Raw genomic sequence first — 18,644 nt, 5'->3', positions numbered from 1 at the left:
CATTACTGATGCTTGCGCCCGTAAGCTACAAACATTAGAGGCATGATTGAGTGCATTAAAATGAACTCATTCAGCAGTGCATTGATTACTTGTTGGAAAAAAAAAAGTTGCTCCACTTAAGAAAAACAGAAGGCAAATATAAAGTTTTCAACAAAGAAATAAAGATAGCATGTTTCACTAGCCTGAAATAAAAATTTAAATAAATAAATAGTTGGCTGTGAACCTATACATATGTAGAACTGGCATTAATTAGGTGAGACTTTAATGAGGTCAAAAGATTGCTTGCAGTATTCTTCGGGTAATTTAAAATGCCACAATTTGCAAGATTTGCCGACTTCCCTGCTCTGGATTCATGTACTGAGAGTCGTTAATTATTTCCTTTTCTATCAGAATGCACTTTTTTTTAAAAGTGGTAACAGTGGTAACAGTTGTAAGAAAATAAATTGAGAGTTCTCCTAGTGCAATTGGATATATAGAAAGCACATCGAGTCCTAATTGTACTTAATATGTATTGGATAAGGACTTTAAGGAAATATTTCAGTAAAGGTTTAAAAAAAATCAACCTAAAAGATTATTACATTTTAATCTATAACTGCTAGAAATCCTTTACAATGTTATTACACAGTAAAATGTACTATATACATGAAATCTGCTAGAAGCAATATTTAATGGTGGCCATAAAGGGAGACAATGGTATTATATAAAAATTTCAGTTTAGCCCTTCAAATAATGTTCTTTCTTTGCACTAAATTATCTTTGATGCTCCATTTTGATCTTTTTTTTGTATTTATCTTTTAGCCTACCATTTAACCTCCTATATTTAGTTAAAATACAATTAAATGTACCAAATCATAAAAACATCAAAAACACATACTGGCTATTATGCAACTTTAGTGATAGAAACCAACTTCAAGAGATCAGTCCAAACTCAGGGTAAGATGCTCCAATAAGCAATTTTATTTGAACCCTACACGGTCCGTGTTTCGGCTTTTAAAATAGCCTTCATCAGGGGTTGCTCAGTGAGTACGCAGTTGTATACTGATTGACAGTGGAGCATATGAATTGATCTCTCTAAATGCAAAGAATACTGCCTTACACCAACAAATTCAAATTGTTGGTGTTGTCTTACACCAACAAATTCAAATTGAATTTGTTGGTGTAAGACAGTATTCTTTGCATTTAGAGAGATCAATTCATATGCTCCACTGTCAATCAGTATACAACTGCGTACTCACTGATCGACCCCTGATGAAGGCTATTTTAAAAGCCGAAACACGGACCGTGTAGGGTCCAAATAAAATTGCTTATTGGAGCATCTTACCCTGAGTTTGGACTGATCTCTTGAAGTTGGTTTCTTTTCCACTTTCTTTTGTGATGTTGATTTTTGTGGATATTGTGAACCCCTCTTTGCTTTGCGAAAATAGTGATAGAGACACTAATTTATTAACTGGTTGTCTGATTTGTGCAGCATGTAAGTAGCACCCATTTTTAAAGAGAATGTACTGACCCCCACCCAATGCTGCCCCTCAGAATGCTTCTGCTCGGATCCAGTAATTTGGTGCATACAGGCTAGATGCACATATTTTTAGCTGAAGATAATACTGATATTATACATTTAAAAGAAACTATATGGTCCTTTTACAAAGGTGTGCTAGCGTTTTTAGCGTGTGCTAAAAATAAGAATACTCTAAATGCTAGAACCAAGCCATCGCCATTACAAAGAAAATGTTCCACACAATGTGGAAACTCAAACAGGTAAAACAATTCTTCCCGAGGGAAACTTTTCGAAACATGATTCAAACAATAGTATTAACACATGTCGATTACTGCAATAGAGTATATGTGGGTTGCAGGGAACAAATCCTAAGGAAACTACAGACTGCTCAGAATAGGGCAGCCAGGCTTATCTATGGAAAATCTAAATTTGAAAGCGCAAAACCCCTCCGGGAAAAACTACACTGGCTACCAATCAAGGAACGTATCGCCTTCAAGATTTGTACCTTTGTTCACAGAATAATACATGGTCTAGCTCTGAGTTATATGTCTGAACTAATCGACTTACCAATTAGAAACACAATTGAATCAGCCAGAACATACTTAACTCTTCACTTCCCAAGTTGTACAAGCCTGAAGTATAAATCAACATACGCATCAAGTTTCTCTTACATATGCACACAGCTCTGGAATTCTCTACCAAAACGCTTGAAATCTACGAATAATCATCTAGAATTCCGAAAAAAACTAAAAACTCACCTGTTCAAGAAGGCCATACCCCACAGTATCTGACATAAACACCGAATAATGAAATCTGGCATTTTACTCAGGAAAGTTTTCAACCCCAACGCATGATCACACCCTAACATTTTGTCTGAATCACCCCAACCTATTTACCGATACTTCTTTACTGTACTTGTCACTGTAATGGTACCCCTATAGAGGGGCATAATTGAACAAAAACGTCTATCTCCATGGGCGTTTATCTCCGAGAACGGGTCCGTGAAGGGGCGGACCGAACCGTATTTTCGAAAAAAATAGACGTCCATGTTTTATTCGACAATTTGTGAGCTGGGCGTTTTTGTTTTTCAGTGATAATGGAAAATGAAAGCGCCCAGCTCAAAAACGAATAAATCCAAGGCATTTGTTCATGGGAGGGGCCAGGATTCGTAGTGCACTGGTCCCCCTCACATGCCAGGACACCAACCGGGCACCCTAGGGGGCACTTTTACAAAAACAAAAAAAAAGGTAAAAGAGCTCCCAGGTGCATAGCACCCTTCCCTTGTGTGTTGAGCCCCCCAAATCCCCCTCAAAACCCACTGCCCACAAGTCTACACCATTACTATAGCCCTAAGGGGTGAAGGGGGCACCTACATGTGGGTACAGTGGGTTTGGGGGGGGTTGGACGACTAAGCATTAAGCAGCACAATTGTAACAGGTAGGGGGGGATGGGCCTGGGTCCACCTGCCTGAAGTCCACTGTACCCCCTAACAACTGCTCCAGGGACCTGCATACTGCTGCCAGGGAGGTGGGTATGACATTTGAGGGTGAAAATAAAAAGTTGTGAAACATCATTTTTTGTGGTGGGAGGGGGTTAGTGACCACTGGGGGAGTCAGGGGAGGTCATCCCCAATTCCCTCTGGGGGTAATCTGGTCATTTAGGGCACTTTTTGGGGCCTTATTTGTGAAAAAACAGGGTCCAGGAAAAGTGCCCTAAATTCTAGCTACAAACGCATACTTTTTTTCCATTATTGGCGAAAGGCGCCCATCTCTCCTCGGCCGATAACCACGACCCAGTTCCACCTTCGCCACGCCTCCGACACGCCCCCATCAACTTTGTATGCTTCCGCGATAGAGTGCAGTTGAAAACGTCCAAAATCGGCTTTCCATTATACCGATTTATTCGTTTTTGTGAGATAAACGTCTATCTCCCGATTTGGGTCGAAATCTAGGCGTTTTTCTCTTTCAATTATAAGGTGGATACTGTATTTGTTCACCCCGGAGTCTGTAACCACCTCTCCGGAACTATGTAAGCCACTTTGAGCCTACTAATAAGTGGGAAAAGGTGGGATACAAATGTAACAAATAAATATATTCCTATGGGTGTTTCTAGCATTTAGACTGTGCTAAAAACACTAGCGTGCCTTTGTAAAAGACCCCCTATGTGAATAAACCTCTGTTTTATATGTGGAAATGGCTTTCAAAATTACTCCTTAATTGTTGAAGTTTATCACTTTCTGGACAATGCCATATATAGGTCTGTATTTAGTAAAGTGCAGTCAGAGTTTGCAGTTACCATGTGGCAATTGCCAAAGTTAACCTATGGTAACAGCAAAACCTCTGCTATAACTATTGGAGATGTTCCCAGCTACTTTGGGAGGGACGTGAGGTTAACCCAAAGAAAAATTTGCTGCCAAGTGCACAGCAGATAACATGAAACTCAGCGACGCCCTTTGAGGTAGCGTTAACTGCTCTGTTATGTGCCCTATTAACAGTTAACACATGGTAAAGGCCTTCACCTTAACTGCAAACTGTAGACTCCTCACATTTCATGAATGTTTTCTGTGCGTCAATGGCTTTTTAAAAATTACTCCAGGGGTTACATGCTGAAAAGTATGTGTGGTGCCAAAATTGGCATGTAGTTGTATGCAACCCATGTGTAGATGTGTTCTGGGTGGATATTTGAGTGGATTATGGGTAGAGTCATAACTTATTATGCATGTTGTATCAGTGCGCTTTACATCCTAAAAATCTTGTAGCAATTTCTGCCAGTTTACCCCTAGCTTTGAATAAAGACACAGGGGTGTTTCCTGTTTGCTGTTTATAAATAGGTGACCTGTTATAAAATTGCTTCTAGCTGTTTAATGTGGGAAGTTAATGTGCTGTGGTAACTGTTAGTGCGTGGTAATTCCTGTATTAAACAGCTAACACATCTTAACACATAAGCAGCATCGTTAGCCCATAGCAAACTCCTAAAGCCCTGATCCATGAATATGATACAGTACGTTAGTAAATGTTTGCACTGGAGAGAGAAGGGAGGGATACAAACACAGAGTCCCAGTGAAACCATCATCAAATATTTTATATAAATAGCAAAAAAAAAAAAGGAAAAAGATTCTGATGTGCCTTTACAGTTTCCCATTTTTTACTGGCTAGGAAACAGGAAATCCAAACTGCCAAGATTTACTATAATAACAGTAAGATGCTTGCATAGCACCACTTGTCAGTCACCCAAAGGAGATCCTGTGGCTTATTTCTAGGTACAGTTCAAAGCTCCAGTGGCAACAGCTAGATATATTTCAAACTCTGAAGCAGGCATACTTACAGCAGACAAAAGCAAACGTGTATGTCTGTCATGTTATATTTTGTAAAATGCAAAGTAAATGGTAAAACCTCAAGCTCTACCTAACTCCAACCTTTGAAATGTCTACTTTATTTATTTATTTGTAGCATTTATATCCCACATTTTCCCACCTATTTGCAGGCTCAATGTGGCTTACATTTGCCGTAATGGCGGTTGCCATTTCTGGGTAATAGAATTACAAATTGTATAGCGTTAAGGTGCATGCATACATGGTAACATACATGGAACATAACATATATGGTGCAGATCATGGTATATATATATATAAACCAAAACAGGGAATTTCCAAGACCCGTATAATACAAATTCTACTTTCAAAAAATGGTTTGGAAAACTAAATGCAAAGGTGTGTCACCCTGTAACTCTTTAATCCACAATCGGGATCATCTCCCATAAATAACAAGGAACCTCAAACCTCCTCATGGAGAACACATTGCTACTAAGGCTAAGTTCACCATTAAAATAAGGAGTAAAGTTTTATCACTGGTTCCAGTGAGGAAAAGAAGAGAAAAAAAGCCAACCGCAAAGACTCAAACTTACTTGAGAAAACCGGATGGCATAAAAACTCTTCTTCCCCTCCACAATCTAAAGAGTTAAACTAGGTGCACCACCCCTCCTGTAATGTATCCCCACAAATACTCATCCATTAATTAAGACCTGGGCCTTTATACTAAAAAAATCCCCTGATTGTACCGACTGCAACCTACAACTAGAGGAACACCACGGGATATGAAGTGAACGCTGTCTTCAAAAACTGCAGGCTTAATCCACCTACAAAATCTTTGCATAAATCAATTTTTCCCGTCCCCCTGATCACTCCAACAGTCACTTATCTGTATGTCGAAAACTCGGGGCTCAACAAATTCAATGAATCCAGGCTGATGGTAATCCAATGTGGAGTAGATACTCGACTGTTCAGTTATCCGAAACACCATCCGTGTCTCCCTTCTATATATATATACAGTATATCTCATGTGCATATATACATGGTAGAGAAGAGTCCATTATGGCATTGCATGAAGGTTCCTGAGTAATAGATTGGATTATAACCTACGTTAGGTCATCGACTTTAGAGAGACCCTATTTGACATAAGGCTTACAGTGGTAGTGCTTGTCATGTGATAAGATTTCAGTTTTATGTAGATTGTGTATAGTGTTTATGTTTAGTATTTAGGATGGATGTTTATGGTATGCCTTCTTGAAAAGATCTGTTTTCATTAGCCTTCAGAAGATGGTTAGGTACTGTGTTGTTTTTATGGCCTTCGGTACTGCGTTCCATAGCTGCGTGCAGATGTATGAAAAGCTGGTCGTGTATGTGGATTTATATTTTAGCCCTTTATAGTTAGGATAGTGGAGATTGAGGAATGTGCGTGATGATCTTTTTGCATTCCTAATAGGCACGTCTATAAGGTCTGACATATAGGTTGGGGCTTCTCCGTAAAATGATTTTGTGGACCAGGGTGCACTTTGAATGCAATTTGTTCTTTTACTGGGAGCCAGTGTAGTTTTTCTCTTAGGGGTTTGGCGCTTTCGTATTTCGTTTTCCCAAATATGAGTCTGGCTGCTGTGTTTTGAGTGGTTTGAAGCTTCTTAATGATTTGTTCTTTGCATCCGGCATAGATGGCATTGCAGTAGTCTAGATGGCTTAGCATCTTTGATTGTACTAGGCTGCGGAATACTTCCCTCGGGAAGAAAGGTTTGATTCTTTTAAGTTTCCACATTGAATAGAACATTTTTTTTTGCTATATTTTTCCCATGGTGTTCGAGTGTGAGATTCTGGTCAATTGTGACTCCCAGAATTTTCAGGCTGTCTGAGACCGGAAGGATGTAGTCTGGGGTGTTTATGGTATTGGGTTTGTTTGTGTTGTATTGTGAGGACAGGATGAGACATTGTGTTTTTTTCTGCGTTTAGCTTCAGTTGGAATGCGTCCGCCCATGAGTTCATTGTTTGGAGGCTGTGTGTGATTTCATTTGTGATTTCAGTTATGTGTTGTTTACTTACTTGTTTAGATTTTGCTCACACCCTTTTCAGTAGTTGCTCAAGATGAGTTACATTCAGGTAACACTAACGGTCCCTTTTATTATGCCGCACTCAAAAGTGGCCGGCGCTGTTTGTAGCGTGTGGATTTTCTGCATGATGCGGCCACTTTGAGCACTGCAGTAAAATGGCTACATGTATCTAATTCCTGTAATGGCCATTTGCTAATTTCCCTGGCAGAATAAATGGAAGAGGGGGGAGGGAGGAGGAATCGACTCAGGGGCCCTTTTACTAAGCTGCGTAGGCACATACGCATGTCCTACGTGTGTCAATTTTGAACTACCGCCCGGCTACTGCATGCCCGGGTAGTAATTTCATTTTTTATGCATGTCCACTAAGCGTGCCAGAAAATATATTTTATTTTCTTGTGCACGGTGCTAACCGGGCGGTAATCGGCATTGAACGTGCATAGACCATTACTGCCTGGTTAATGCATGAGACCTTACCGCTAAGTCAATGGGTGGCGGTAAGGTCTCAGGCCCAAAATGGATGCGCCAATTTTTATTTTGCTACACATTCACTTTCGCCCCCCCCCAAAAGGCCTTTTTTGCAGGTGCACTGAAAAATGGACCTGCGTGCTTCCAATACATGCGTCTACACCAGCGCAGGCCACTTTTTGGCACATCTTAGTAAAAGGACCCCTCGGGGAGGGAATAGGTAATTGGGGGGACTTGGGTTGCCTGTGTACATTTTTGGGTTAATGTGGGACATGCATCATATGCTTTGGGGGATATGTGGGTGAAATACGAATTCTGCTGAAACATTTGATGCTGACCCCACACTGTCAGCCCAGTATGCTAAATGTTGGCCTGGTGCTAACTACACCCCCAACATTTACTACACAGGATTTATTTATTTATTTATTTATTTTTTAAACACATTTATACCCCACATTTTCCCACTAGTTGCAGGCTCAATGTGGCTTACACAATACCATAGGGCAGGCTACAGTTTAGCAAAATACAATTAAACAATGTAATAGTAAGATGCTAATCGTATAGGTATCGTATAAAACAATAAAGATAATAAAAGATAATAAGAGATTGATAGAGTCCATTAACTTTGCTGTAACAAAGAACAAGTAAAATTAGGTTGAGTCTGGAAGGTAAGCCTTCTTGAACAGGGTGGTCTTCAGTAATTTCCTGAAATTTAGATGGTTCTGAGTTGATTTTAAGATTTTGGGCAGTGCATTCCATAGCTGTGTGCCTATGAAGGAGAAGCTGGATGCGTAGGTAGATTTGTATTTAAGGCCATTGCAAACTGGATAATGTAAGTTTAGATAAGTTCGTGAAAAACTGGAACTGTTTCTGGGTGGTAGATCTATTAGATTTAACATTATACTTACTGTACCGTAAGTTTTGCATCTGAAGGTACAATAAGTGCAAAACGTAACGCAACTCCAAGGGGAGGTGGGAATGTATGTGAGATGCTTGGCCTGCTGTCCTCGGAGAACACTTGATGCTTTGCTTTCTCTGAGGACAGGCAGGCTGTTGTATTCTCAAATGTGGGAATCCCTAGCTACCAGGCTCACCGAACACTACAATGCTAGGACAATAGAGACTCAAAACGTTGAGGCCTGTACTCAATTAATGCTTGGCCTGCTGTCCTCGGAGAACACTTGATGCTTTGCTTTCTCTGAGGACAGGCAGGCTGTTGTATTCTCAAATGTGGGAATCCCTAGCTACCAGGCTCACCGAACACTACAATGCTAGGACAATAGAGACTCAAAACGTTGAGGCCTGTACTCAATTAATCTGAAACAATTTGTAGTCTAATTGTGGAGATGCAGCCTGTAACAGAACAAAACTGGGCCTAGTGGGTGGAGTTGGATTCTAGACACTGAACATGTTCTGCAGGATTCTCTGACTGAACTGGCTGTCTTGCCAGGTATCCTGCTCAAGGCATTAATGAGATGTAAATGTGTGGACAACTGACCACGTTGCAGCTTTGCAAATTTCCTCTATGGAGGCTGACCTCAAGTGGGCGACTCTCCAGAGTCAGCCCAGCCTGGGCATAAGTACAGGAAATGCAATCTGCTAGCCAACTGGAAACTGTGCATTTGCCAATGGATACCCCATCCTGTTTGGGTCAAAAGAAACAAAAAGGTGGGTGGACTGTCTATGGGCTTTAGTCCACATCAGATAGAAGACTAAGGCTCGCTTGCAGTCCAAAGTATGAAGTACAGTCTCGCCAGGATGGGCATGTGGTTTTGGAAAAAATGTTAGGATGATTGACTGATTAAGATGGAACTCCGACTACCTTAGGGTGCGTGCGGAGAACTACTCTGTTGTGGTAAAATTTAGTGTAAGGTGGATCAGCTACTAGGGCTGAAGCTCACTGACCCTGAGAGTTGGTGACCACCACCAGAAACACAGGTCAAATACTTCAGATGACAGGAATCAAGTGGCTCAAAAGCCGCCTTCATCAGCTGGGTGAGCACAACGTTGAGATCCCATGACACAGTTGGAAGTTTGACTGCAGGCTTTGTCAAAAGCATACCTCTGATGAAGTGAACAACTAGAGGCTATAAAGAGATGGGCTTAGATCCCCCTCACGGTGATGGTAAGCGCTAATTGCATTGAGATGAACCCTTACAGAGTTGGTTTTCAAACCAGACTAAGAGAGGTGAAGGAGGTATTCAAACAGTTTTTATGTCGGACAAGTGAGGGGATCTAAGGTCTCACCCTCACACCAGACAGCAAATTTCCTCCATTTAAAAGAGTAACACCATCTAAAGGATGGAGGCGTGGCAAGATGGCAGCATGATCCCGGCATTGTGAGAGACGCTGATCTTCTGCTGGTTTTCTTCTTTATATTTATTCCTGAAAAAAGACCATAGTTCCCTGATCCTGCTTGAGTTTCAGCAAAATCTTCTCTATAAGAGGTGCTGAAGGATATGCATTCAGGAGACCCTCTCCCCAACGCAGGAGAAAGGTATCTGATGCTAGTCTACCTTGTGATCTGAGCCTGGAGCAGAACTGGGAGACTTTGTTGTTGAGATTAGTGGCAGAAAGATCCACTCTCGGAAGATCTTGCAGGCTACGCCCATGTTGAGAGACCACTCATGTGGTTGCAAAACCATGTTCAGTCTGTCTGCCAGGCACTTTTCTTTTCCTGGAAGATAATAAGAACATAAGAATAGCCATACTGGATCAGACCAATGGTACATCTATCCCAGTATCCTGTTTCCAACAGAGATCAATCCAGGTCATAAGTACCTGGCAGAAACCCAAATAGTGTTTATCATCTTGTCCCCAGGATGTTCTATGTTTCCACTTCTAAACAAGTATCCTTCTATCTGTAATGGTTTAGTAAAGCTAAATACGATATAATCTACAGCTACAGGTGAGAAAGCCCAGAAACATGCCTTATCTAAAGTATATTGTTGATACTCTTTGAGGCTTGTAGTTACTGTTGCTGGAGGATTGAGATGTGATCTATGCAATAGAAAGCCAATTTAGCAAAATACTTCTTAGTAAATAGAAGTATGTTTAGCAACCAAACTGAAGATGGATATACAAAAATAGGTACATTTGTGAATGGAGTTGCAGAAGGGATAATTCCCCCCCCCCCCCCATTAGGAAAAATACGGGCTATTCGTTTGTCTATCCTTTCTGAATCCCAGGTGTGGGCATTACTCAATGAGGATAAAGATTTTGGGAAACAAGCATTGCACAGATCACATCTCAATCCTTCAGGAAGAGTAACTGCCTCAAAGAGTATCAACAATATACTTTAGAGAAGGCACACAAAGAAACCCAAATAGAAGCAATATTCCATGCTACCAATTCTAGGGCAAGAAGTGGCTTCCCCATGTCTGTCTCAATAGTAGACTATGGACCTATCCTCCAGGAATCTATCCAAACCTTTTTTTAAACCCAGACATCCTAATTGCTCTTACCACATCCTCTGGCAACAAGTGCCACAGCTTAACTATTTGTTAAGTGAAAAAACATTTCCTCCTATTTGGTTTAAAGTATTTCCATATAACTTCATTGAGTGTTACCTAGGTTTTGAACTTTTTGAAAGCGTAAAAACATGATTCACTTCTATTTGTTCTACACCACTCAGGATTTTGTAGAATTCAATCATATCTCCCCTCGGCTGTCGCTTTTCCAAACTGAAGAGCCCTAACCTCTAGCATTTTCTCATATGAGAGGAGTTCCACCCCTTTATCATTTTGGTCGCTCTTCTTTGAACCTTTTCTAATTCTGCTATATCTTTTTTGAGATACAGCGACCAGAACTGAACGCAATACTCAAGATGAGGTCGCACCATAGAGCGATATAGAGGCATTATATTATTCTTGGTCTTATTTACCATCCCTTTCCTAATAATTCCTAGCATCCTGTTTGCTTTTTTGGTTGCTGTCGCACACTGGGCAGAAGATTTCAACATACTGTCTACAATCCTGCTTATAATCGAAAGAGAAAAACGCCTATATTGCAACCCAAATCGGGAGATGGGAGTCTTTCTCCCGTGGGCGCCCAAATTGGTATAATCGAAACCCGATTTTGGGCGTTTCCAACTGCAATCCGTCACGGAAACAGGTAAAGTTGATGGGGGCGTGTCGGAGGTGTGGTGAAGGCGGGACTGGGGCGTGGTTATCAGCCGAGGAGAAATGGGCGTCTTTAGCTGATAATGGAAAAAAAAAAGCGTTTTTACCGCGATTTTGGGTCACTTTTTTTGGACCCTTTTTTTCACGAACGACTCCCAAAAAAAGTGCCCCGACTGCCCAGATGACCACTGGAGGGAATCGGGGATGACCTCCCTGGACTCCCCCAGTGGTCACTAACCCCCTCCCACCAAAAAAACCCCACTTTAAAATTTTTTTTTCCCGCCTCTATGCCAGCCTCAAATGCCGTACCCACCTCCATGACAGCAGAATGTGTTCTATCCTCTGACAGCCTTTCCCTGGTTCTGATGTAGCTCTCAGGTGAGTGTGACACCTTTTCTGTTATGCGCACTGCAGAGTCACATCAGCAATGCATTGTAGTGGGTGTAGGGTATTGGGCTCCTTAATTCCACTAGCTTGTGGCAAATGCTCACGATGTTGGTAGTTGGTAGGCTGTACTCCCATGGTGCTTTCCCCCCTGCTAACTGGGTCAGAGGGTGTCTAGTTTTGTTTCCGGTAGTCCATGAGGTAGTGGCCATTTTTATAAGCCAGTTTTAGATACCTTTCATGTGTTAGCCAAGTTACAGAACTTAGTTCTTACCTTGAATGTGGCTGAAAGAGAGCATTGTACAGCATTCTGCCAGCTCTGACCTACTGCTAATCTAAGTACTAGGGAGACTCTTTGCCAGTGGGGCACAACCTGTGATCTACAGTTAACTGTGAGTAAGCGTGCTTATTCCAATAAAGGACGTTTTCAGAGAGATTAGTCTTCGGGTGTCAACTGTTGTGCCAATGTTATACAGCAGCAACAAGTCCTAGAGGGCTGCGTGTATGCAGGTCCCTGGAGCACTTTTAGTGGGTACCGCAGTGCACTTCAGCCAGGTGGACCCAGGCCCATCCCCCCCTACCTGTAACACCTGTGCTGGTAAATGGGAGGTCTCCAAAAACCACTGTACCCCCTTCACCCCTAAGAGCTATGGTAGTGTTGTACATTTGTGGGTAGTGGGTTTTGGGGGAGGGGGGTTGGGGGCTCTGCACCCGTGGTAAGGGAGCTATGCATGTGGGAGCCTTTTCTGAAGTCCACCGCACTGACCTCTAGGGTGCCCAGTTGGTGTCCTGGCATATCAGGGGGGGCCAGTGTACTACGAATCCTGGCCCCTCCCATGACCAAATGGCTCGGATTAGGACGTTTTTGAGCTGGGCATTTTTAGTTTCCATTATCGCTAAAAAAAACAAATGCCCAGCTCAAAAACGTCCATTTTTTCGAAAATACAGTCTGTCCCGACTCTTCACGTACCCATTTTCTGACATAGACGCCCATGGAGATAGGCGTTTGCGTTCGATTATGCCCCTCAATGACATCTAGATCTTTTTTTCTTGGGTGCTGACCCCCAAGGTGGACCCTAGCTTTAGGTAACTATGATTTTGATTATTCTTCCCAAGGTGCATCACTTTACATTTGTCCACATTAAATTTCATCTGCCATTTGGTTGCCCAGTCTTCCAATGTCCTAAGGTCTTCTTGCAATTTTTCACATTTCACATGCATTTTAACAACCTTGAATAGTTTTGTGTCATCTGCAGATTTAATCACCTCATTGTTACGATTTCAAGATCATTTATAAATATTTTAAATAGCACCAGTCCCAGTACATATCCCTGTGGCACTGCACTATTCATCCTCCTCCATTAAGAAAAATGGCCATTTAAGCCTACCCTCTGTTTTCTGCCTAATAACCAATTCTGACTCCACAACAGAACATTGCCTCCTATCTTATGACTGTTTAATTTTCTCAGAAGTCTCTCAAGAGGAACTTTGTTAAAAGCTTTCTGAAAATCTAGATATATTACATCGACTGGCTCATCTTTATCAACATGTTTGTTCACGCCATCAAAGAAATGAAGCAAATTGGTGAGGCAAGACTTCCCTTGGCTGAATCAATGCTGACTCTGTTTCATTATACCATGTTTATCTATGTATTCTGTAATTTTATTCTTTATAATAGTTTCCATTATTTTGCCTGGCACTGAAATAAGGCTTACCGGTCTGTAATTTCCCAGATCACCCTGGAACCCTTTTAAAAAATCAGCGTTACGTGGCTCGGATTTCCATCCCACGAAGGAGGGCCCACTGCAACATCCCCACTGCCTCCTGACACAAGGGGTAGGATCCCATACCCCCCTGCTTGTTCACATAAAACATTGCAACCTGGTTGTTTGTTTGATGAAAATAATTTGGTTTTGCAGCTAATCTGTGAAAGTCTTTAGAGCTTTTGAAATGACCTGAGGCTTGAAGAGATTGATTTGAAGATCTGTTTCCTAAGCAGACCAAGTGCCTTGGATGTGAAGCCCATCTATATGAGCTCCCCAGCCCATGTTAGATGCACTTGTCGTTAGCACCTTCTATGGAGGTTGAATTTGGAATGATAGTTCCACAATCAAATTCAGTCCACTGGGCTTCTCTCAAGTGCAGACATGCCATGGAAGTGACAAGCACTGTTGAGGCTGTGTGTGCCATTAATCTCAACATTTGCTAAGCTGTGACCTGCTTGTTTGAATGGATCAGCGTGGCGAGCATTAATAAGGTCTCTGCTCTGGTTTGTGGAAGAAAGGTCCACCCTGAAATGTATCTAGCAGGGCTCTTATGTACTCCAATCACTGGACTGGGAGCAGGTGGGACTTTGAGTAGTTTATGGCAAACTCTAGTAACTCTGACACATGGACTCTGATGCCCCCTCCTGCGATGTGCTCTTGACCAGCAAATTGTCCAGACAGGAAAACACATACAAACACAGGCTGCATAGATATGCCGCTACTACCGACAGACATTTGGTGAATACCCTGGGAGCTGATGCAAGGCCAAATGGCAGTACAAGGCACTGGTACTGGTGTTTTCCTTGCCGAAATATGAGATACTTCCTGTGACTAAGAAGTATCAAAATGTGGGTGTAGGTGTCCTTTAGGTGCAGAAAACATAGTCAGTCATTTGCCTGAATCATAGGGAGAAGGGTGCCTGGGGAAATTATTTTGAACTTTTCTTTGACCAGGAATTTGTTCAGGGCCCTTAAGACTAGGCTAGGATGAAATTCCTCTGTTTTATGGGCACAAGGAAGTACCTGGAATAAAATCCCTTCCCTTCTTCCTCTATTGGCACGGTCTTGACTGCATTGGCCTGAAGAAAGGTGGAGATTTCCACTACAAGTGCCTGCTTTTGCTGAGAGCTGAGTGGTGATGCTCTTGGCTGGAAATTTAGTGGTTTTTGCTGCCAATAGAGGGCATAACAGAGATGAACTATTTGAAGAACCCACTGGCCAGAGGTTACAAATGGCCAACTATGATGGTAAAAATGCAGCCTCCCCCTGACAGGAAGGCAATCCAGGATGGTAACTTGGAGTGTGGCTTGGTCTCAATTTTTTAATGGACAACTTTGGCCTGGTTGACGCATGGAGGGAACTTCACCCTAACACTTTAGACTACACCTTTTTTTCTAACCCTCACAGGGTTTACACTAGATTACATTACATCTTAGTCTCAATCTCCCTTTTTCAAAAGTGGAAAGGGCAGACATAATTCCTCCTATACTGTAGATAGTGGGGGTCCTCAGGGGTCTCTGCTGGGACTGCTGCTTTTTAACATATTTATAAATGATCTAGAGATGGGAGTAACTAGTAAGGTAATTAAATTTGCTGACGACACAAAGTTATTCAAAATGGTTAAATCGCGAGAGGATTGTGAAAAATTGCAAGAGGACCTTATGAGACTGGGAGACTGGACGTCTAAATGGCAGATGACATTTAATGTGAGCAAGTGCAAAGTGATGCATGTGGGAAAGAGGAACCCGAACTATAGCTACGCAATGCAAGGTTCCACGTTAGGAATCACCGACCAAGAAAAGGATCTTGGCGTCATTGTCAATGGTACATTGAAATCCTCTGCTCAGGTTGTTGCAGCAGCTAAGAAAGCAAATAGAATGTTAGGTATTATTAAGAAAGGAAAGGAATGGAAAACAAAAATGAGGACGTTATAATGCCTTTGTATCAGTCCATGGTGCGACTGCACCTTGAATATTGTGTTCAATTCTGGTCAACGCATCTCAAAAAAATATTGAGGAATTAGAAGAGATACAGAGAAGGGTGACAAAAATGATAAAGGGGATGAGACGACTTCCCCATGAAGAAGGCTGAAGTGTCTAGGGCTCTTCAGCTTGGAGAAAAGAGACAGCTGAGGGGAGATATGATAGAGGTCTATAAAATAATGAGTGGAGTAGAACAGGTAGACATGAATCATTAGTTTACTCTTTCCAAAAATACTAGGACTAGGGGGAATGCAATGAAGCTACAAAGTAGTAAATTTAATACGAATCGTAGAAAGTTTTTCTTCACTCAACGTGTAATTAAACTCTAGAATTTGTTGCCAGAGAATGTGGTAAAGGTGGATAGCTTAGCGGGTTTTAAAAAGGGTCTGAACTGCTTCCTAAAGGAAAAGTCCATAGACCATTATTAAATTTACTTAGGGAAAATCCTCTGCTTATTTCTGGGATAAGCAGCAGAAAATGTATTGCATTTTCTGGGATCTTACCCGGTATTTGTGACATGATTGGCCACTGTTGGAAACAGGATGCTGGGCTTGATGGACCTTTGGTCTATACCAGTGTGGCAATACTTAAGTACTTATGTACTTGTGTCTGGTTTTATTCTTGGATGACAATAAAGCAGTATTGAATTGCTGCTGTAGCTAGCTGTTGTTTTCGCTTGGGCTTGTATGTAAACTGGCTATACCTTTGTTAATCTCTAAATTTTCATACTACAACCTTCTCCTACTCAGAGCCTTATACAGCATACACCTTTTCCTCATATGTCAGTTGTTAGTAGACATGACAAATGATCTCTGAATTTATGGACTAATATAACTGCATTAACTAGAAGTGGAGATTTGTCCTAAGACTGACAAAGTAAAACATGCAATAGCTAGAGTCTTGCTATGTAGACAAGATTTGTTAGATTATTTATAGGAGAGCAGAACTTTACACTGATGAAATTGGACGTATGATAATGTTTGTTAATAAGATTAAGAAAATATATGAAAAGGAGAAAATAAATGGGGGATTATCATAAGGGTTAAGTTATAGTACTACAAAGACTACAAATATTGATAAGGAAAATATTCTGTTAAGAATGATTTTTATAATATCACTTGTAATCCGCTTTGAGCTTCAAGATATAGGCAGAATATGCATTGAATTTAAAGTATTTCAAATTTAAAAGAAATAACAGTCTGTTAAGCACTTATTAAAGACCGACCAGAGACATGACAGTCTTAAATCTCTCCCATCATCTGGGCATTCATCTCTCAGACAGCATTTAGTAGATCATGATTTAATAATATGATCTGGAAAGTTATTTAAAGTATTGTTTCGGCTCATCTGGAATCTACCATATACACTTGGATATAAAACTCATCCAAATATAAACTGAGGTAACATTTTTTGCCTAAAAAAGGGAAGTGAGGGAAATGTTAACTTGAACGTAAACCAAGAATTTATATTCAAGCATTCTTCTTCCTTTCTCCTGGTGTCTGGTATTCCTCCCCTTCCCCACTCCCCCATGGAATCTGGCATTCCTCCCCTCACCTTCTTTTCCCTTCCTTTTTTTCATGGTGTTCCTTCTCCACTGTCCCCCCCCCCCCCAAATCAAAAGAGTTCCCACTTCCACTTTCCCTTTACCCCTTCAGAGGTAGCCCCCTCCCAGACCCACCTGTAGGTTCCCCCAGGCCTACTGTACAGCCCTGATGATCTAGTGGAAAGTCGGGGCAGGAGTGATCCTCATTCACTCCTGCCCATGATGTCTTCCTCAGTCAAAATGGCCGGAGGTTGAAGCAGCCGTGCTCGTGCCAGCTCCATTTCAAAATGGCTGTCAGGAAGGGAAGGAAGGGAAGGGAAAGGAAGGAGAAAGGAGGAATTCCCGGACATCACAGGGGAGAAGTTCCTAGACACCATTAGGGAAGGAAGAAGGTGAGGAATACCAGACAGCACAGGAAGAGGCTCAAATATAAACCAAAATGCAATTTTTGGTGGTTATGTTTGGCTAAATCATTTCAGTTTATATTTGAGTATATACAGTTTACTGTAGCCAGATCTAGGCCTGCAATCCACTGAACCCTGCTGCATGGTGTATATACATATATTAGGCCAAGTTTAAGACTGTATCAAAGAGTGTGATTTTTTTTTAAGCAAATCTTTACTTGCAATAGAACTATCATGGTCAAGGAAATTTCTCCTGTGCAATATCCTGTATTATTCTCCTGCCACAGCTAAATCCATACAATTAGCACATGATGTTAGGAGTTTGTGAAGATAAAAAAAGGGAAAAAGAAGAATACATTTACTAATACATGTGCTAGGAAACTTGATTTAGATCTTAGCTACATCTAACCTAGTTTCTTGATTGGTTGTTCCTTTCTTACCATGTCTTTCTTTGACCAGGCCAAGATTTGCATATGCTTCAGCTTCCCTTTTCCCACCATCTAGTATGATCAGTTTAGAAGTTTGGAAGCAGCACTCAAAGAAGTAATCTGACAGCCAACTGTCACCTGAATCCTTAAAGTAGTTAGCGAGTGCAAGTTGATTCTTGTAAGCATCGTCATGGTGCCCTAAGAATGAGAAAAAGCTACATTTTACCACAATTAAATAGGATCCTCAGCAGAAACTTTGCCAGAGTTTATTATGATTTATGATTTATTTCACTTTACATACCAGTTTTTCTGAATACTTAACAAGGCGGTTTACAAAAACAAATTAAAATCTCCAAGAAAAGGAAAGGAATATCAGTTTATATAGTACAGTCAAGCAGCGAGGCAGGTAACGAGATTGGACCCTCCACACCCACAATCAAATCCCATCATAGACCTTCTGAACATGATACGTTTTTAGAGCCGTCTTAAGTCTCTGAAAAGAGGGTTCTGTATGTAGTGCTAAGGTTATTGAGTTCCAAAGAAGAGGTGCAGCACTAAAAAATGCACTTTTACGAGTAGATTCTAAAAATGTGAAACAGGAAGAGGGTAACATAGTAACATAGTAGATGACGGCAGAAAAAGACCTGCACGGTCCATCCAGTCTGCCCAACAAGACAAACTCAC

General features: G+C 41.3%; 1 protein-coding gene across 1 annotated transcript in view; it reads right to left on the bottom strand.

Moving 5' to 3' along the window:
* TTC29 (tetratricopeptide repeat domain 29) overlaps positions 1–18,644 on the bottom strand; it is a 321,745-nt gene that overhangs the window by 175,656 nt on the left and 127,445 nt on the right. The window contains exon 5 of the mRNA XM_030192694.1: positions 17,973–18,158. Coding sequence (XP_030048554.1) covers positions 17,973–18,158 — 186 coding nt within the window. The remainder of the gene's footprint in view (positions 1–17,972; positions 18,159–18,644) is intronic.

Source organism: Microcaecilia unicolor, chromosome 2, assembly GCF_901765095.1.
Source record: "Microcaecilia unicolor chromosome 2, aMicUni1.1, whole genome shotgun sequence".
NCBI classification, from domain to species: Eukaryota; Metazoa; Chordata; class Amphibia; order Gymnophiona; family Siphonopidae; genus Microcaecilia; species Microcaecilia unicolor.
This window is presented reverse-complemented; position numbering and strand designations above follow the sequence as displayed.